General features: G+C 41.7%; 3 protein-coding genes across 3 annotated transcripts in view; 2 read left to right on the plus strand and 1 right to left on the minus strand.

Moving 5' to 3' along the window:
• Positions 1-4318, minus strand: part of LOC134072871 (BOLA class I histocompatibility antigen, alpha chain BL3-6-like) — a 37508-nt gene extending 33190 nt beyond the window's left edge. Inside the window, exon 1 of the mRNA XM_062529741.1 lies at positions 4165-4318. Coding sequence (XP_062385725.1) covers positions 4165-4240 — 76 coding nt within the window. The 5' untranslated portion in view covers positions 4241-4318. The remainder of the gene's footprint in view (positions 1-4164) is intronic.
• A 3130-nt stretch (positions 4319-7448) lies between these two features.
• On the plus strand, positions 7449-12018 carry tapbp.1 (TAP binding protein (tapasin), tandem duplicate 1). The gene is made up of 8 exons (XM_062528956.1): positions 7449-7633; positions 7907-8095; positions 9016-9264; positions 9419-9778; positions 10096-10419; positions 11013-11114; positions 11260-11282; positions 11465-12018. The coding sequence occupies exons 1-8, from the start codon at positions 7570-7572 to the stop codon at positions 11474-11476; spliced, it is 1323 nt and encodes a 440-aa protein (XP_062384940.1). The 5' UTR covers positions 7449-7569; the 3' UTR covers positions 11477-12018.
• A 252-nt stretch (positions 12019-12270) lies between these two features.
• daxx (death-domain associated protein) lies at positions 12271-20322 on the plus strand. The gene is made up of 11 exons (XM_062528957.1): positions 12271-12426; positions 13157-13378; positions 13706-14092; positions 14407-14538; positions 15147-15263; positions 15548-15779; positions 15940-16123; positions 16440-16579; positions 16726-17269; positions 17602-17737; positions 19938-20322. Exons 2-11 carry the CDS (start codon positions 13175-13177, stop codon positions 19995-19997), a joined length of 2136 nt encoding a protein of 711 aa, XP_062384941.1. The 5' UTR covers positions 12271-12426; positions 13157-13174; the 3' UTR covers positions 19998-20322.
• Positions 20323-20653: the final 331 nt, after the last annotated feature.

Below are 20653 nucleotides of genomic sequence, written 5' to 3' on the forward strand. Positions count from 1 at the left end.
GCACTTAGGGCACCCATGACACCCAGGCCTAGTGCCGCCCGTGCACCGACTTCACTAGACCCATAGGGGTCATGGTTTTGACCTAGGTGGGCGTCACACTTGGGTAAAATAAAATGGTAATAACTGCTGTAAATATGTACTTACCGAAGCAATAAATATTTAGTATTTACTTATTGTGATATAATATTTCTGTAATTATACCAACATGATGGTGCTATGAAGGATTAAATTACATAGTAACTTCTAAGTGTTATGGCACAATTAAACAGTGGTCAAAGTTTTTTGTAGTCGTTAGTTTGATGGTAAAATGTGACCTGTTATCTGTTATTATGATGAAATAAATAAGGTAATTTCACAATAACTATATGGTATCAGCCAGGGCTGTAAAATACTGTTTTGGGTAACACTTTATTTTAATGTGTCGCTGTTACAGTGTACCTACCTAATTAACAACATGTGTAACAACATGTACTATCAGGTACTATCATTGTACTTGCATTATGCATTTGTGGGTACCTACATATAGTTGCTACATTACAATACTGAGACCTGCTGGATGGGGTAAATCTGGTCATGATAGATTTGATATAGGCTACAAACCATTCTTAGCTCCAGTCAAGGGGTCATTGTCTTCAGTGTACATGTAACAGCTGTGCTGCTACAACCTTGTTACGGGTTTATCTCACTGTATCAAAGAGTAATAAGTGTGTACCAACACAGAACAGATAACAGCCAGGTCACATATTATGTCACAATAAGTACATCCTAAATATTTATTGCTTCGGTAAGTACATATTTAGAGCAGTTATTACCATTTTATTTTACCCTTAAACCCAAGTTATTTGCATTGTTGTTGTATGGTAATTGCACAGAAATTGTCTAGAAATTACACATTCATTATTTGTAATATGTGGTTCAAAAATATTATTACAATTAAATTGCATAACTATTACCATAACATTACCCACTTATTACCAAGCTGTATTGTAAAGTGTTACCATACATATGTTCTCCAGTCTGACTCTAACTCACTATAGTGGTTGTAGAGGTGCTGCTAATATAGCGGTCTATGGAAAGCTGTTCAAACATGTTGATGGTACATTTTTTAATAATCAGCATTCATGTTATTGTTGTTATGCAGACATGTCAGGCCTTTGTAGTCATATCTAGGCTATACATATTAACTAGAAAAGCTCTCAGGGCCAGATGTAGGCTACTAAGACAGCGATAATACCGAGTTTGCGCAGAATGCGAACGCTGTGCTTTATATTGCGTGGAATTTACTAAGCTGTCACTTCATTACGTTAACAGCGGTCTTCACCGCCCGGCCCCGCCCCCTCTACAAAGCCAACTGCGTGTGCAGAGATGAACCACAAGTGCAGTTGAATATTGCAACATTAAAAAGAATCAAAGTTTAGCGATCTTACACGATACAATGTCAATGAACAGCGACAGACAGAGTAGGCCTAGTAGTTCTACTAATCCACTTTTAAAAAATACTTGAACTATTTACTGCATGTAGACTAGAGCTATGACTTAATACTTAGTCTAACAGATTGAGAAGTGTGGGCTAGGCCTATGTCGTGAAAGAGACAATACGATATTAGAGAGGCAAACGAAAGTTAAGGTTGCTTTTGACATAGTAAAATGAAGTAAACTGATGCTCTGAATACTGATTCAGCTGTCTCTAAAAAAAATTCTAAGAGACGCAGTCAACTGCAATTTGGATTACACCTGCTTTTAGCAGGCGGAAGTTTTTCAAAGCAAAATAGACGTGAGCTGTTTTCATACATCTGACGGAATACTTAATCAATCGCTATTAGCACCTCTTCTCCCCTGTACTTGCGCGTTACACCCATTTTCAGCTGATCCGCCCAGGAATTAATATGCATGACACGGAAAAGCGCAAATAGCCATTCTCAGCTCCCACGGCAGGCAGTCTGCGCTTTTCTCTCATTGCGGCCTGTTTGTACTTAGTTTAAAATTGATTTTACGTGTCGCAAACGGAACACTTCAGTGAGGCGTCTGGTGTAGCTCCCCTGTAAGCGAGACACATAAACGGCTCCGGAATCCGATGGTGTTACGGATCACTCCCAAAATGTAATCGTTTCTTCCTTGGGTCATGTCTGACCTTCCCTGAAAATTTCATCGAAATCCATCCATTACTTTTTGAGTTATCTTGCTAACGGACAGACAGACTATGGAGGTATATTTGTGTCTTTATTATTCATTATTCAATCATAAAAAAGTGTGCTTCAATCAAAAAATATATCTGCAATCAAAAAACATTCACTTCTGTCAAAGAAAACACATTCAATCAAAGAAAAAAAGTGTTTGAATGCAAAATAAATATTGAGATAAAAAAAAAATGCCTTTGAACACCTGTTTTCCTTGATTGAAAATGTTTTTTGTAATAGAAGTGAAAGTTTTTTTGTTTAAAGCAGCTTTTTGATTGAAGTAATGTTTTTTGTGTTTGGGCCATAATATGGGTAGGACATTTGTGTCTTTATTATTCAATAGAAAAAAATGTTGCTCCAAAGGAAAAAAGAAATCAATCAAAACCCCAACTTCAATAGAACTAAAAAAAACTATTTCAGTCATTGAAAAAAGTTTTTGAATGCCAAAACTATTTGAGACCCAAAGAATTGCATTTGAACCCTTTTTTTTCTTCGATTGAAAATGTTTTCTTTTTTGGAAGTGTTTTTTCTTTTGATTGAATCATTTTGACACAAACGTACCGCAGAGGGCGAATGCTTTCCCATTGGCAGACATATTTGACAGACAAGGATCTAAACCAATCACGTCTTTCTGACCAACAAGTCCTGGCAGAGAATTTATGGTTCCCGGCAAGCCAGGGACTAGGCTAGAGAGAGCTGTGGTGGAGTTGTTGGTAAGTACATGAAGCAGTATTCAAATGATTGTTATCTTGTAATAAGCATATTCTGTTAGATATTTAGATTACATAAAGTTTGCTAACAATAGTCAGTGTTCACTAGTGTTAATGTTCGCCCTGCCCTGCATGTTGATGTGCGGGCCCTGCCGCCTTATATTCTACACATTGGACAAGAAAGGCTTAATAAACAAAATTGCCCAAGGGATATCACCGGGTACCCTCTTAAATCTTAAACTAGATTCTGCAAGTCAGGTCAGGTAGCCATGGGGGTCAGACCGACAAAACCAGGTCTGACCCCCATGGCTACCTGACTAAAGCTCACGTTGAATCACCCGCTCAAACAAGAGGTGTGCGACGCGTGCATGCGTGCGTATAGTTCTGCGTTGTTGATTAATTCAAAAGTTGATTACAGTTTTTTTCCAATTGCTAAAACACGATTTTGAAAACTCACACACAATTTTGAAAATTCACACACAATTCATAAAACCACCCCCCAAATTGCAAAATACCTCAATCTACCTAGCAAAATGAAGCACTGCAACCAAAACTACATACAGCATTACCAAAATCAAACTTTTGCACCACATGCATGGCACACACTTCATTCATTCACCAGATTTTTGTCTAACCAAATACAGCGCCCTCCACAATTATTGGCACCCCTGGTTAAAATACGTTAAAAGCCTTTAAAATAAATACAAGTTTTATTGTAGAAGCATACTCTCAGACTGAAAATTGTAGAAAAATGTAACCTTCAACTCAAGTAAATTTTAAGGTGGGAAAAAAATCCCTGATGACTGAGAAATAATTATTCTTCATAAAATCACCTGTTCCACAATTATTGCCACCCCTAACAATTCCTAGGAAATAAATGTAATTAAAGTATTTCTGTCATTTCTACAGTATAGTTTACAAAGTCAATCAGAGTATGTAGGAACATTTATTTAGTAATTCATAACATTCTGTTTCCCTGGGTAATAAATATGACGTGACACAGAGGCCATTTCTCTTCAACATGGGAATAATAATTAGGAATTATGCAAACTTAGTGTGGCGTTTGGATAGGTCTGCATACATTTTGTTAAAAAGAACTCGATTTTAAAAACTGTGTGTAAGCAATTGAAAAAAACTGTAAATTGTAAGTAGGCTAGCTACGCATAAACATAAGGCTACACAAAATAAACGGCTGAACGGCATGGGCAACTTAACCAAAATAAACAAACAAACCTATTGGCCGTAGCCTATACAAACATATAAAATAACAAACTAACCTCCAGATGTTTGGTGGAAGCAACATAGCCCTAGTAGAAGCACGGCGACGACCTTCATTTTTCTTCTGTTCACCATCAAACTGATAAAGGGTTACGGCTATATTTTTTGACTCACTTGTCGGTAGGCTAAATAGCGAAGCAACTGACCGCCTTCCAGTGGGGCACAGAATTAATGTCAGTGGAGGCCAATCCCTTATTTCTGGAAAAGAGATTTACACCCAATGCCATTTCAGAACAGCGCCTGCGTCATCTGTCCCGGGGCAGAAAATACTGCATACTGTTGGTTTCAGAAACTGAAAGTAGGCTATCTGCAGCAAGAGAGTGGAACTGAGCCAACTCTCATGTTCAGACCGAAATATGTAGCCTAGATTAGAGTCAGAGTCTGTTTTTCTCTGGTAAAACTGTAAAATATGTCTTCTTTTAGTTTTGTGTTGTCTAAAGAAATAGACATTGAGATGTAGGCTAGCCTACAAATAGCCTAGGCCTATAAGATGACAACATATTTACAAAGTTATGATTATCACATTACAGGCCTATGGGAAACATACCTATATGATCTGTGTTATTTGACTATACAGATCAGGGTGAATAAATAGGCCATTTGCGGGGCCCAATAGTAAGACAGGCTATCACATAACCACAAAGCCCGTATCGCAGTTCGCAAACATGATTATTTAGACAGTTAAGAATCCATAGGCCTATTTTGGAACTGGGTCTCACTTTCTTTTCCGATGTGATAGGAATGAGGGTCTGCAGTGACCTGACTGCTTGTGTAGGATATTGTAAAACCGAATGCCCTGGCCAAAAGTGCCTATTGAGAATTAAAATATGGACAGTGCAGATGAGAGAACATCAAAATGTCAGCTAGATATTAGCCTAACTGATCTGCCCCATGCAGAAATACAGAAAACGTCACTGTAGCCTATACTCGTGTCATTTTATAGTGCCGTAGGCCTATAGCCTAGTGCTGTCTTTTTTTCTCATCAAGGCACATAGGGAATAAGTAGTGAAGACCATTTTAAGGGGCAAACACCTGATAGGGTGTTGCATTACGTTTACAACACTAGGGCACTCAGTAAGACATGTTATTGTTTGAAGTGGCACCCTAGAAGAGGAAAGGAACTCCCATTTTCATCACATTTACATACATACTGAGTTCCCCCCAAAAAACCTCTGCTTCGCCGGTGTAGGTGACACACATACACCAGCCTATCATTGCCTATCTCTTCGAACTACAATATGGAGGAACTAATTTATGATACAGCTCTTGCTAAGTCCCTTCAAAAGATGCATTATTCATTGTAATCTGTAATAATACGGCTCCACCTAGGTAACAGAGGAACATCAACCTATTCATCAAACATGAAATTCTATCAGATAAGTTTGAATAAATCTAACAGAAGTCCTCCATTCAATTCACAACCCTATGCAGATTTCATTTAGGCTAGTCAATTGGAAGCTTCCATGGTTTAAGAGTGTGACTGGTGTCTGTTAATCCACTGTATTAGCACAACTCAAGAGGGGTAAAAGTCTAGCTTCATAAAGTCCTGCATTGTTGTTCCAACCATTCACTTAATCAGCTGATTCAGCCAGGCAGACTAGTTGATTAGTGAAATAACTTATGTGCATAGGTAGAACCAATACATGCATGGCAGAACTTTTACTCTCTGAAGACTTTAGCCTACATCTCCTAACACAAAGAATTCCCCTTTTTGTCTACTTTTAACATAGTCTAGTTTGTTTAAAACAAAAAAACAAAAAGGGCATGCTTCTTACTGCAACATTTGTGACATGTGTGTGTTTAGGGTGCATATCTGCAATATCAGACCCCATTTTCGACATTGTAACTCAGCATCAGTATTATGAAGCTAATACTGCATGGTATTGCTTTGAAGCTGAGCATTTGCATGATGTACAGTAAAATGTAGTTGACTTGGGGAAAAATTGTAGTAACCATGAAACCATTGTTTTTCGCTTTGATCCGTTTGATCCTCTGAAACAAACCCTGAAAGAGATAAGAGAAACATTGGAATTCTGTTAAATAAATCATTCCGATAAGTGAAGCTAACTGTGTCCATTGTTTTGATACCCACCAGAATGAGAATTTTTCCAACACAGAAACCAAGCAATGCATACAATCAACAGAAAACCCACAATCACCACAAAAATTGGACCAGTGAGTGTAGAAGAGATTGTGTAAGAAAATGTAATCAAGAAATAACAGCTTGTAATCAAATAGCCTATGTGAGATCTGTTATAGAATGAATACACTGTACAAATCTTTGAAGGCAGCCCAGACTCATTTTGGAAAGCCCCTTAAAACAAAAGAGAAACTGTGTGCTGAAGTGTCCCCTTTTTCACAAACTCAAATCTGGTCACCCTGGCGTCAAGTGACGCTAAAGTTGAACTTATAACAGTGCAAAGCCACTGATGAGGTGTGAGGCACATCAACAACAAAGTTTAGACATGCCTTCTATCTCTTCAGCGCTAAATCCAGTGGGGTGGGTACAGTGGATATGGTCTTTTTTTCTACATTTTTGGGACAAGAACAACCATGGACTATTTAAACCACTGAGGTCAGGCAAACATCTCTGTTCACTTCCCACAGGGCTAAAACAGAAAGGCTGAGGAGTTTCTTTCCTAAAGTCATCTGCATCCTGAACACACAAAACACTCTTTAAACTACATTACACGGACCTGCCATTCTGCACTTACATACAATGCACATTTAAACCCCTACTCTCTAAATATATAAATTATATTTGGAATCTTTCTTTCTTTATCCTAAATAGTTGATGATCCCTCGGGACCATAGATATATTGACCTCGGGACAGGGAAGTTGAGCAGCTACATGTCTACATGTTTTACAACAGTAGGATATCTCTATGTAGGCCTATGTGACAAATAAAAATCCTTGAATCCTTCCCTTCACTATCATTAATTATGGCTGCCAAATTTAGTCCTGCCTTTATTGACCACATATTTAAAAAGAACAATTTAACAGAGCACCGTCTGATTAAATTCTCTTGAACGAACGCTACAGAATACTGCTGTTCAATAAATCTCAAGAGGCTGGGTCGTGCTGACATTTCCCTTTTCCAAGAAATCATGCCATTTACAAGATCATGCTGTGTGAAGTTAATGTTGTACAGCAGATCTGTTAGTGCCCACATATAGGGCACTAGATCTGTTATACAAGAGCTCCCCCTAGTGTTTTTTTCCCTTCTTAACATTCTGACGCGCATGGCAGTTTGATATCCTAAAATGAAACTAAAAGTGCGAGTATTTTAGGGGAAGTCCGCTGGAGACCTGGAGCCCGTCCGATGCTCATATTTAATAGTTTTTAGACTACACTGTCATGTGCTATTGCATTTTCTAGAGCTTAAAACTTGCACGAAAGAAATATGACCGATTATGCAACGATTTATAAGATCTTACTCATCACGTTGACGTCAGCCTTCATACGTGGTAAGTCGTTATGACTGAATGTTTTGCACAATTTCTTAACTTTTGCGCTGCTCTAATATAACTGTATATTTATCATGCTTTGAGCTTCGGAAGCCCAGTCTAGCCACTGAAAACATGCACAAACACTGAGTGAAGTAGGCTAGGCGACTAGCCGACTTTTATTTATCGGCGTAGACTCCTCTAGAGAGCTATGCCTATCCTGCTATTTGTGAAAATACGTAAATCCACAGTATTTTAAAGTAGTAGACCTGAAGTAGCTTGTCTTGTTATTAGCGTCGTCTAATAGTTGCCCCGTGATGGAGTGCTGGTTTGTCCAGGAGAAGCCGGGGAGAGGGGGCTTCTCTGCACCAGTAACGCAGGAGAAGTCTCTCATGTACATCAGAACGGACTCCGATGATGACCGCATCACGCAGTTAAGCCCCCCTGCAGACATAGACCAGTCGAGGGTCTACTATGTCACTGGTGAGTGTGTGTGTGTGTGTGTGTGTGTGTGTGTGTGTGTGTGTGTGTGTGTGTGTGTGTGTGTGTGTGTGTGTGTGTGTGTGTGTGTGTGTGTGTGTGTGTGTGTCTGTGTGTCTGTGTCTGTGTGTGTGTATTGGAAAGTGCTTTTTAAAAGCTTGGGAGACCAGGAGTAGGCTACCTGATGGTCATCTCTTTCCTGAGTCCTGACCAGTGACCACTTCACCTGACTGGTGTGGACATTAGTACATTGTTGATATGATAGCCTACAAGTTGATATCTTACTATGCTGCAGTGATATTTTCATGTCCAAAAGACTGCATTTCTGCAGTAAAGTATAGTACTTGGCAGCACTATGCTGTTTTATTGTGTCCAAAATGCTGCATTCCCTGCATAAGACCTGCAAATATGTCCTCCTAAACTGTACTGTAGTTTTAGTCAGGGGGCCTATGTGGTTTCCGTGGGACACGGACACACACACACACACACACACACACACACACACATATGAAGATGGAAAGTTAGGGCTGTCCAATTTATCAAACCATATTATGTAACAATTACATGAAAGAGTCTAGTTCTGAATGAAACACATCCTTACTGTGTTAAAATAGTCATTCCGATCTGAGTCTGATCTGATGAGTAATCCACTTTTTCTAATTGAATATTTTTTTTACTCTTAAGAACCCATAGAACAAAGATATAATACTCTCCAAAAATGAACTTGCGATTCCCACGGGCCCCATAGGCCCCCTGACTATTTTGTCACTTGAAGTAATTTGTTTGAGACAGACAGATGTCAAACTGAAAAAAAAGTCAAATGGAAAAACATATCAATCAACCTTAAATATTTAGGGTTTTTTTTTACTACAAATGACACATTTTACTAGGCCTCTGATGAGATAATTTCCATTTTTCCTCAGACCCTGCTGCTTCTTTCTGCCGTGCCCCCCTCCACCCACCAGAGGGCTCTGTGCAGAAGCCACAGTGTGAAATTAACCCCTTCTTACCTCAGCCATCCATGGTCCGCTGGGCTACTTCACTCACTGAATCCGGCCAAAGCCCCACTCACCTGCAAGCTGATTGGTTTTCAGTGGCTGCCCAAGGATTGGATGGGCAATTGGTAATGTCCGCCATCATGCGCGCACCCTCGGGATCCAAAGAGCCTCAAGGTAAAATATACTGTGCTTCACCTCAATGCATTGCCTATGATATGACACCATCAAAGTCAATTAAAGGACCAAAGTCGCTAACAGTTTCACTGTATATAAAACCACATACAACATTATCTGTGTCTCTTCCTGTCTCTTTTCTGTTCCTCTGCAGTCATCCTCAGCATCACCAGTAGAACTGCAGCTGTTCGCTCTCGTCTGGGTGAGCAGGTGATGCTGGACTGCGGCTTCTGGGTGAACCCCTCTTCTCCGCTCTCTGGCTCGGGCTTCTCTGTGGAGTGGCGCTACCAGTTCCGCGGAGAAGGCCGCCTGGTCCTGGCCTACGATGCCAAGAGGGACTGGCTGGCCGACACCACAGAGACGGGCGCAGTGATGGACTTCAGTGCCCTGCAAGAGACAGGAAATGCATCACTGATTCTGGAGGAAGCACAAGTGCGCCACTCGGGCACCTACATCTGCACTGTTTACCTGCCAAACCTGCTGGCACAGGTAGCACTTGACCTGGAGGTCGTAGGTGAGGATGGTGACCTGAGTTTTGCAGACCAAAACAAGACGAAAATAATGATAGTGTGGTATCAAAGTAACTCTGAAATATTTGCATGTGTTAAGTGCTGTTGACCTTGACCATGTACCTGTTAATGTTGATATTGCTTCATCATTCTGTTTGTATTGCTAGTTTGTCATGCTAGTTTTTTTGTTGGAATGGATTCCTCAGTATTGTAATGATCATAGCAATGTGTTGACAGCACCAGTCATTTATCTTACACATGAAATAATCTTATTCTGTCTGTCTTTCTATCCCTTCCCCTACTCTATCCTATCCAAACATAGAGCCCCCTTCCCTCTCCATCTTTCCCTCCCCGCTCCCTCTCATCGTGCCGGGCCAGGTGGTGTCCGTGCAGTGCGAGGCCTCTGGCTTCGTCCCCCTCCCCCTGGAGCTGGGCTGGGAGTTTGTTGGAGCTGACGGCCAGTCACGATCTCTGGGCCAGGGCAGTATGTCTGGCCACAAGCAGGCCTCGGACGGCACCTACAGGCAGAACAGTCGTCTGGAGCTGGACTCGGCCAGGCTGGGACTGGGCCGCGGTGGGGAGGTGACCTGTGTGGCCAAACACGCAGGGGGCACCAGGAAGGCCAAATTGACCCTCAATGTTATTGGTGAGTGACGTTACTACATCTGTACTTGTATAAGAAAGATGCAGTGTAATAAGTTGGAGTGAGATCTATAAGTCAATCCATGAGAGAGAGAGAGAGACAGACAGACAGAGATATACACTATATTGCCAAAAGTATTCGCTCACCTGCCTTGACTCATATATGAACTTCAGTCATATATCCCATCCTTAATCCATAGGGTTTATTATGACGTCTCCTCGTCCAACATCAGTGTATAACCTCACAAATACACTTGTGGAAGACTGGGCAAAAAATCCCATAAACACACTCTTAAAAGTTCATGTGAGTCAAGGCAGGAGAGCAAACACTTTTTGGCAATATAGTGTATATCTGTGGAATAAATATGTGACATAATATCACTAGTAGAAAGTTAATTAACCTTTCATTGTAAAGCCAAAAGATGCAAATTGATGGTTAGTTCCTGTTTAATTTTTTTTTTTTTTTTAGCACTCAGTTGCATTCATCCTGAATGGAAAGTGTTCGAAAGAGCTAATCTTTAAGAGAGTTTTGACTCCAAGAACAGAAATTGTTATGCATGAAAGCAACACTCAGATCTCTTGTTTTTTCTGTGTTAGGTGTCAGTGCTCCCTCTATTGAGGACTCCATGGCGATGGTTGCTGTAGCCTTGGGCCTTTATGGTCTGATAAAGGTGTTCAGTTGGACGTTCAGCTCTACAGGTATTTAAATTGATGCATTAACAAAGGCAACCTTGAGTCACTTATTCTAGTTCCAAAATATGAAGGAGAATTTAATTCAGCCTACATAATTCTGACATTTAAAATTATTGAAAATAAATAAATAAACATCTTTCTGCAATTTCAGGCAATGGAGATACCGAAGATAAGGTAAGCTTCTCTACACTGGTCTTCAGTCTATTTGTGCTCTCTATGTCAACTTTTAGTTGTGCCTGAATTTGTAATTTTAAAGTTCAGTGCTGTTTATTTGTTATTTTATAATATCAGCATGTGCTGTATTTACATTGTTGCCTTGCAATGTTTAACCACTCTATTCTGTCTCTCAATTTCAGAAGGAGAAGTGACCTTGAGATCAGCTGGCAGTTATGCATTTAAAATGGCTAATCTGACTGATGCTTTCTTGCTCAACAGTTTTTTATTAAGCCTTATGGTACTAATTGTTTGAGTTGTTGAAAAGAGAAAAAACAAAGATATGAATGATTTCTATCTGTGAATGAAATTTCAATTTGTGAAGAGTAAAAAATATTGAATATGCAGGCAAATGCACTTGAAACAAAACCGAAGATTTACAGAATGTTTGTGACTGTTTGGAAATGCAGTCTCTTCACAACCTCTCTTGAAATTCCTATGTTCACTTGTGTCAAATTCATTGGTGTCCAAGACAGTGTATTGTATTGCTAGTGATAACTGTTAAAGTAAACTTCTAAATAACTTTGAGAGGAGAGCTGTAAATATTTTTGATTGATTTTATTTGTCTATGTTTCTATGATGGTATGTGTATGGGGATTGGCAGACAGTTCAAGTTATTGGTCAGATTGTAAATAGTTTGTGTTTGCTTGAGTTGTATAGACTTTTTGGTTGAAATAAAGTTTGGGCTAGTTGTCAATAGGCTACTGTTATTCCTGGTATTTTAAACACACAGCAAATCCTAATGGGTCACGTTTAAAGTTACATTAGGCCTATTTTTTTTCTCTTTCACGAACTAAGCACAAAGCCCTGACCACCACAAACACGGGTAGGTTTTTATTTTCGAATTTACACGCTAGGGGGAGATTCCTCGGCCGACATGCGGTAGACAGGCACGGATCAAAACATACCACAGAAGAAAGAACGGAACGGGTGTCATCCAATGACAGGCGTCCTTACTGAAATGCCACGAATAGTAAATGAGCTTGTAGACTGTGTTGTTTAGCGCTGAGAAGTGAAAATAGAACCTGGAAGAAGCGCGAGTCGTAACCAGCTGTTACTCAAGTGAACTAGCCATCACTACCGTGGTAACATTGCCCTTATACATGTAAGTTATTTCCCATTAATTGTGTTTCATAGCAAATGAACAGTAATGTAATAATACATTTGCACGTATACATAACTACTTAATATCCTGTAATATTCCGGGGTCTGGAGTAGATTGGTGTAATGTTAGCCATGCTAGCCAAGGAACTATCTAGCTTGCTAGGGTGTCGTTATAAACAAGCCATCATAAAGTATTAAGTTATTTATAAAAAAAAATGGTATTGTCAAGAATGTGGGTGGTAGTATCTGTGTGCTTTTAAGAAGAGTGTGAACAATATCATGGCAAGAGATAAAAGATGCTTAGCCATTTAACGTTAGCGAGTAACGCTAATGTTAGCTTTTTTGATGGAGTCAGGAGTCACATCAATACGGAATGTGAACTTGCAGCCTTCGCCTTGTCATCTTGATACGCTGTTTTGTTAGTGTCATGTATGAGATTTGTGTAACGGACATTAATGGTGACATGGTGATTGTGAGTTAGATTAGCATAAAGATTGACAGTAGCCACATCAACATGGACACTTTTAATCCGATTATAAATGGAATAACCGATCAATCGGGATAAACATTCTCATGAACACCTCAATCGGAACAGGTTAATTGGAATGACTAAAAAGAACTGGCCATATACACCCACCTGATGTTTAGTACACCCAGGATAACCTGTATCCTCCCATTATGCAAGAATCAGGGTCCATCGTTTGACTCTTTTCCCCCCTAAACGTTCTCAGTGACTTCCCTCGTTGGCAATGGAAAACATCATCATTCTAGATGACGATGAGGAAGAAGAGAAGTCCGAACCGTCATCCTCCACCAACTCGCGTTCATCCGCAGATAAACCCAGGAGAATTGTACAGGCCCCCACACCCACACACATCATCCAGTCACCCTTTGCCTCTGCGAAAAAGGATAGAAGTGTCCTTCAAAAAGAGAATGAGAAGTTATTCGCGGAGGTAAGTCAATGGTGTTGAAAGAAAATGCGAACTGGGTAGTAAGATGAGGAAATAAGAGGTAACAGAATGATTGTTGGGTTTGACAGAGTAATTGTGTCTAAAGTATACAGTCTGTGGTCCAAACTCCAGAGACATAGTTGTGTCTTCTTGATATTTGAGAGATGATGGTCTGTGTAGGAACTGGATAATAGTGATAAATGATGAAAAGTTTGTTCAGTTGAGCGGGAAATGTACAACTGACTTATACGTGTGCTCTATTAAATAATCTGCCCATTATGTGCTCTTCTCAGTCATCGTTTACAAATGATTTCCCATTTTCTGTATCAGTTTGTGGAACACTGTAAGCCCCACACTATCGACTGCCCTGAAGTTTTGACCTTCCTGCAAACCAAACACGGCAAGGCCACGCCAGACTTCTTGTCATCCGTTGAGTTCCGGAACACTCTGGGACGCTGTCTGACCAGGGCCCAGGCCAGCGCAGCCAAGACCTTTGTCTTCATCAATGAACTGTGCACAGTTCTCAAGCAGCACTCGGCCAAGAAGAGGTCAACTACTCACACACTTCCCCCTGCAGACGAGAAGGCGCAAAGGAAGACGGAGGGAGATGCGGACAGCGGGAGTCTAGCTGAGGCGACACCGTCGACGTCTGGGGCACAAGGTGAAGACGGAAATGAAGACGGAGAAAAGAAGCCTAAGCGGGCTTCCAGGAGACAGGTCTGTAGAAATCTCCATTTCTCCATGGTCTCCATTTCTTGTAGTCTGGTTTGGTCACCGTACTAAACTCAATCTTTTTAGGATTCCTCGGAAGTTCAGGCAGGGTTCACCCAGCTGCATTTCTTGTCCCCTCTCTATTTCTTGTGAGACAACGCTACAGATTTTTTTTTAATGCCACCTTGTTGACTGAGAGTGTAAGCTACTTTTCGACACTGATGTGAAAGGCTTTGATATAGAAAGGTTAAAATTAATGAAGTGCGCTCATTGTCTAATCATTTGACTCCTCTTTCCTTATTCTCAACTGCCTGATTCAGATTGCGTATCTGGAGAACCTGTTGAAGGTGTACAATGATGAGATCAAGCGTCTGCAGGAGAAGGAGCTCAGTGTGGATGACCTGGAGGAGGAGGACTCAAGCTACATCCAAGAGCACAAATTGAAGAGAAAAGTGGGTTCAGCTGCTGCTTGAATATGCCCTTTTCTCTTGCTCCTTTGCTCTCCGTATGTTTATTCAATCTGCCCCCATCATTTTCTTTGTCCTCATCTTTCATTAATTTCTCTCCATCACCGTGAGCCTCCTTATATTCCCCCTTGTCTGTCTTTACTCTATAGACCTCTGAAGTTCGCCTACAAAAAAGCCACCATCTTTGCCCAAATAAGGAGATCCGGTATCTTGAGATTTTTTCTATGGGAAAATAACATGGGGATTTTCAATAATCGCACCTGTTAAACTCTCGCGGGGATGATGACATTTGAAATGCAGACGTTTTTCACTACACAGTTTTGTCCACTGCCTTCTAATGGATACGGTGATCTTCGGCAGGTGAAGACAGCACATTTTGATCTTTGCTACCCCAAAGCTAACTTACAATGCAACTTGCCATAGGCAGTTAGCTTCAATTAACTCCCGGATCTCCTTATATGGGCAAAGATGGCAGCTTTGGATCCTTTTTGTAGGCGAACTTCAGAGGTCTATTGACAGCATCTCCTTCTTTTGTGTCTATTGGACTCTGCCTTTCTGTTGTGTTAAATGTGATTTGTTTGGTTTGATTCCAGATGATGAAAATCTATGATAAGCTCTGTGAGCTGAAGAGCTGTAGCTCTTTGACAGGGAGAGTCATTGAGCAGAGGGTATCATACAAAGGGACTCGTTATCCTGAAATTAACAAGAAGGTAGGTAAACACGAGAGATTATGGGGGTTATGAAGTTACGCTTGTTGTGATGTTGACTGATCCAGAGACTTGCTAGATTTGTTGTTTTGTTTGTTACAAAATAGTCCCCAATTATTTAAAGATTAACCTGGTAATACCCTGGTAAACTTAAGTAGGTTGTATAGCTCATGTTTGTAATTCTTCACTCTTTCCCTCTCTTTATTTCTCTATCTTTTCCTTTTTTTCAATCCTACCTCCTCTACCACCACCACCACCACCCATCTCTCCACCTTTGTCCCTCCAAGATTGAGCGTTACATCAACAGCGCAGAGGTGCGGTTGAATCCACCCGACTACCGTGACATCCTGCAGTTAGTGCAGCGTGCCAACCAGCGCCACAACCTGTCGCTGACCCGCAGCCAGCAGTCTCAGATCGCCCAGGATGCCTTTCAGGAGACGGGTAGCCGCCTGCAAGACAGACGCCACCTGGACATGGTCTTCAACTTCGGCTCCCACCTCACAGACATCTACAAACCCAGTATGAGTCAATCACCTGTTCAAGTGTGCATACAATGAAGGCACAAATCAGTGCACAATCTACATCTACAGTTTGAAGAGGCCTGTCTACACTCAGGCCTGGCCAGAAGTGCCATGGTTTGACCCCCCCTCCCTCTTTTCCCCTCTTCATCTCCTGTTAGATACAGACCCCGCCCTCGCCGACCCCACCCTGGCACGTAAGCTGCGGAGCAATCGGGAGGTGGCTCTCTCCAGTCTGGAGGAAGTGATCACCAAGTATGCCATGAAGCAGGGCGACACGGAGGAGGAGGAGAGGCAGAAGCGCCAGAAAGCTAACCAGAAGAAAGAAGTAAGGAAGAAGAGCTGATTGGCTCTTGCTAACGACTATGATTGGTTGGAATTACAGACTTATAAGGAAGCACAATCTTTGGCCTCATACATATTGGGGATGTTACTTCACATGTTTGTCATCCCCTGTGGTGATTTGAAGTGGAAGTCCTTGCTATGTGTTGTTATTGTGATGGTGGTAGTAACTGATTTGAGAAAACTACAAGTTATCATTTTAATAGGGCATTTAACATACTCCATTGATGTAGCTGTTGTAGTGTATTTGCACTCTGTTTTGTGCGAAATCGGCCTGTGCTTTGTGAAGAACTCAATTGTTATCGTCCACATGTCCTACGAGCAGGAATCGGGGAAAGTGGAGGAGGAGGAAAAAGGAGGAGGGAAGTGGCGGTGAAGAGGAGGAGGAAGACGAAGATGACGACGTGTCATCAGACCCAGACATTGAAGAAGAAATTCAGGCCAGTCATTCTCAAGAGGGTGAGTCATAAGTAGACAGTTAATTGTCAGATGAAGCATTCAGACATCTGAATAGATCATGATATTCGGATACAGAGAAATGAGTGAACCATGAAAAAAAAAAAAAAAACTGTGTAGGGGTTTCAAAAGCTTATGGTTTTGTTCAGGTGATGAGGAAGACGAGGAGAATGATGAGCCTACGAATGCCAGTGAAGGCGAAAACCAAGGGAGTGAGGACTTGCCTTCTGTCAAATCCTCTGCTCTAGAAGAGGAGGAGGATGAGGAGGGAGGGGAGGAAGAAGGAACCAGTGAAAATGACCAGCAGTCAGTGGGCAGCAGCAGCCACAGAGAAGTGTCCACAGACACCTCCCCGCCAGAACAACCTGCAACAGAAAACACCTCCCCTTCAGACAGTCCTAGCCAGTCGGAGCCTGTCAAAACAATTCTCCCCACGGACAATCAATGGCAGAGCCCCATCTCCCCCTCTCAGCCCATCACAACAAACTCAGACTCTCTGCCCCCATCGCCGGTGGTGGTGTCCACCAATGAGGACTTGTTGATTTCCTGCGATACAAAGTCGATCAACGGCCACTCCCCTCCCCCGAGTCCAGTAGGTTCTGACTCTACTTGGAACTTCAGGAAAAGGAGGAGAAGTGTTGAAGTCATCCCACAGACAACCAGCGGCAAGCGGCAGAAAGCCAACAGTATGAGGTGAGAGAATGTTTTGCCATGCTGCCGGAATTCACATAACCAGATGTCACTGTCACTGTGCTAGCATCTCTTCGAAGCTGTCTGGAATGGAGGTTTACCTACAGTAATTTCCGGCATATAAGCCGCATTGTGTATAAGCTGCAGGACAATGTTTTATGCAAGTTTAAAGAAACAAAACCATATTAGCTGCCCCCCCTGTATTAACCTCAAAGCTGAAGAAATTTTGCAAAATCAATGTATAAGCTGCGGCTAATAGTCGGGAACTTACAGTAACGCACATACGACACAGCTTTTGTACCAGCTGATCTAGACATGCTCTTTTCTCACCCCAGCGGCAGCGAGAGCGACATCCCTCTGGATATGGGTGTGGCCAGTAGTCCCCTGCAGGCAGACTCCACCCGAGCTGACTCGCCCACCCAGGAAATTGTCAGCAGTTCTCAGATGACCCCGCCTACAAAATCCAATAAGGTCGGTGTGCAGGATATCCAAATAGCTAAATAGCTAGTTTTACAAGCCTTTCCTGAGGGGTATTCCACGAACGGAGGTTTAACAAACACAGAGTTAACGCTGAACTCTAGGTTGATTGACCCTGAGCCGACTTCACAAGAGCTGTCGGTTCCACCGCGCCGGTTATGAATTAGTTTAATCAACACGGGGTTGGTTAACACTGGGTTGTGCGCGTACACGCCAAACCTATAAAGACGTGATGTATGGAGCATGGAAATCCTGATCAAAAGGGCGAAACAGGCTAGCTGCCGCTAGGGGCGTCTAGATTTCTAGGCAAGAAACGGGCCGCATGTTTCTCCGAATTCGAACGCAGGCTGTAATAAATTAAAAAAAAGTTTTAAAAAGTAACACCAAAGCCTCTGCCATTCAGAGAAACCCTGGTAGCGGATCGCTGACTGCGTGAATGCACACAAAAGCACGCTCCTAAATATTTGAACTATGAATTCATATCTCAGTTAAGTTTTCTTAGCATTCCTATCACATAACCTGTTATTTTATAAAGATGTAGGCTACTCTGATGGGCCCAAGCCAAGCGATCATCTGATGAAGTAAAGATAAAATATTACGATTCATGGTAGTAATTATATTCTTTTTCCACATACATTTCTACATCTCTTTGCGCGGAATATATTGTGGAGGACGGCGCATGCAACAATTACGCAAGCCCGTTCGGACACACTCTTATACTACGTAGGCATTGAAATTTGGACCTCAATATCCCAAATGTGTTTCAATCGCGGGTTCTGCTGTGTGCCAGGTTAAATGTTGCCTGTGGTCCAGGAGCAGGATTAGGGTACAGCTGGTGATGAGCGTCGGGAGGCATGGATACCCTCGATCCCCAAGGAGCTACCCATCGAATTGCGCTGCGACCAAATACAAACTTTGAGCTATCTTGCACAAGCACATCAATTATATAAGGTCTATGATATCTTCATAATGCAACGCAGTCTGTTGAAATGTATAGCTCAAATTACATCCTGCATCGTAGACCAAACCAGGCAATTGTGCCTCCACATAAGTAATCATGTACGAAGCATCATAGGCTATATCATCTTGGCTAATAAAAAAATCGACAGCGATTAATATACCATCTTGAAGATATAGGAAATGGCATATAGGCTGCGTAGGCTATACCTACCTAAACATTTATACTGTGATAACCTTTCCTGTTAATCGGCCTCATATATATGGCTGGGGCCTCTTGCCATCAATGCACCCAATGACATAATATTGTAATCGAATGGTATCTAGTGATACCCATATGAAATGTCAACAGCAAGGATAATTTCTGTGCCACTTGGGGACACTTAAAGCATTAGTGACCTGTGAGTTGGTGAAACTCCATTTTAATGACCCTCGTGAGTTGTGGCCAGGACAGAGGATGAAGTCGCGCACTAACCGCTCCAGCGCAAGACAGACTTTACGCACTGATTGGCAGACCGTAGCTTTCCCTATGCTCAGCATCTCAAATACTGTACAGAAAACACGTTGCAAATAAACGAAGAGCTATGCAAATAGTTTGCAGTGAACTGAGGCCAGGTTCACGATTGGTAACGTAGGGCTGGAGAAGGCTATTTAAATATATTAAAGTTTAACGTGAAAAACGATATCGCTTCAGCCAAAATTCATCAAAAATGTCGAACCGTGGTCTTGTCAATCTCTCTCGGTGAATTGCACGAATTATTTGCGCTCCGATGTCAATAGGCCTCTCGGCATGCCATTGCGAACACGAGAAAGCTGCGGAAACGCGGGTTTAAATAGCCTACCCTGAGCAAAACCGGGTTATCTTTCAAACTTAACCTGTGCAAAACCTGCTCCGACCAGGTTAGGTTCAGAGCATATGTTTCTATAGTAACTAACATACCGTGTTCATTTTGGAACGGAAAACCTAGAGTTACCGCAAACCCTGGGTTAACTTACCCGGTTTTGTGATAAAACCGGCTTTGTGGAATACCCCTCTGTATTGTGCAAGCCTGAGATGAGATTGAATATACAAATGTGCACTCTAGATACTTGTGGAATCTTTGTTATTTACTATGATTGTTATAGAGGTGATTTTATCAAATTATTTGCAATGGCTAATGTCCAGTAACATTTCATATGGTAATCTGCTGTGCTGATGAAGATAAATTAAATCAATTTAATTTCTCAATCATCACAGGTTGATGCAGCAACTCAGTGTGACCCGGAGGAAGTCATTGTACTGTCAGATTCAGATTGATGATCACCCGGCTTGCTGTCACAGGACGCAGACCAAGAGGTGTTCCTTGCTAAAGGAATCCCTCATTCCTCTCTCATAGTCCTGTACACCTCGCCCGTTGGAAAGGATACTTAACAATCTAGTGCCAGAGGAACCGCTACTCCTCACATGTAGATCTGATGCACCTGTGCAGGCCTTACCTGGGCGTCCACCAACCTTTTGGGGAAAAAATCGTTTACAACTCCTCTGCTGCTGGACTAGACTGGGCTCAGCTCAGAGCAGGATTGTGCTGATGTAATTCAGGGTTTGCTCTTAAAGAGACACTTCACCGATTAGCATTAAGCTCTGTATCTTTAGAAAACCAGTCATGTTTTTGAATGGTCGTGCATCATTCCCTCAGTTTGCCTTAAGATGGGAAAAATACGGATTTCAATGTTGGACTTCCTGCTTTCAATGATGTAAAAATCATCATTTTACATCATTTAAAGCAGGAAGTCCTATTCATGGGTTTCATTGAAATCCGTATTTTTCCCATCTCAAGGCAAACTGAGGGAATGATGCACGACCATTCAAAAACATGACTGGTTTTCTAAAGATACAAAGCTTAATGCTAATCGGTGAAGTGTCCCTTTAATGTTTTAGCTGTATTTGTTTTATTCTGAAAGTTTGCTCATTAA

This window comes from Sardina pilchardus, chromosome 24 (genome assembly GCF_963854185.1).
Source record: "Sardina pilchardus chromosome 24, fSarPil1.1, whole genome shotgun sequence".
Taxonomy (NCBI): domain Eukaryota; kingdom Metazoa; phylum Chordata; class Actinopteri; order Clupeiformes; family Clupeidae; genus Sardina; species Sardina pilchardus.

Bases quoted from the DNA above. Each gene is read 5' to 3' on its own strand.
- tapbp.1 (XM_062528956.1), top strand. From the start codon at position 7,570: ATGACCGATTATGCAACGATTTATAAGATCTTACTCATCACGTTGACG. The intron at 9,265-9,418 runs GTAAAATATACT...GTTCCTCTGCAG, and splicing joins GGGATCCAAAGAGCCTCAAG to TCATCCTCAGCATCACCAGT. The intron at 11,115-11,259 runs GTATTTAAATTG...CTGCAATTTCAG, and splicing joins TTGGACGTTCAGCTCTACAG to GCAATGGAGATACCGAAGAT.
- daxx (XM_062528957.1), top strand. From the start codon at position 13,175: ATGGAAAACATCATCATTCTAGATGACGATGAGGAAGAAGAGAAGTCC. The intron at 15,780-15,939 runs GTATGAGTCAAT...ATCTCCTGTTAG, and splicing joins CACAGACATCTACAAACCCA to ATACAGACCCCGCCCTCGCC. The intron at 16,580-16,725 runs GTGAGTCATAAG...GGTTTTGTTCAG, and splicing joins GGCCAGTCATTCTCAAGAGG to GTGATGAGGAAGACGAGGAG.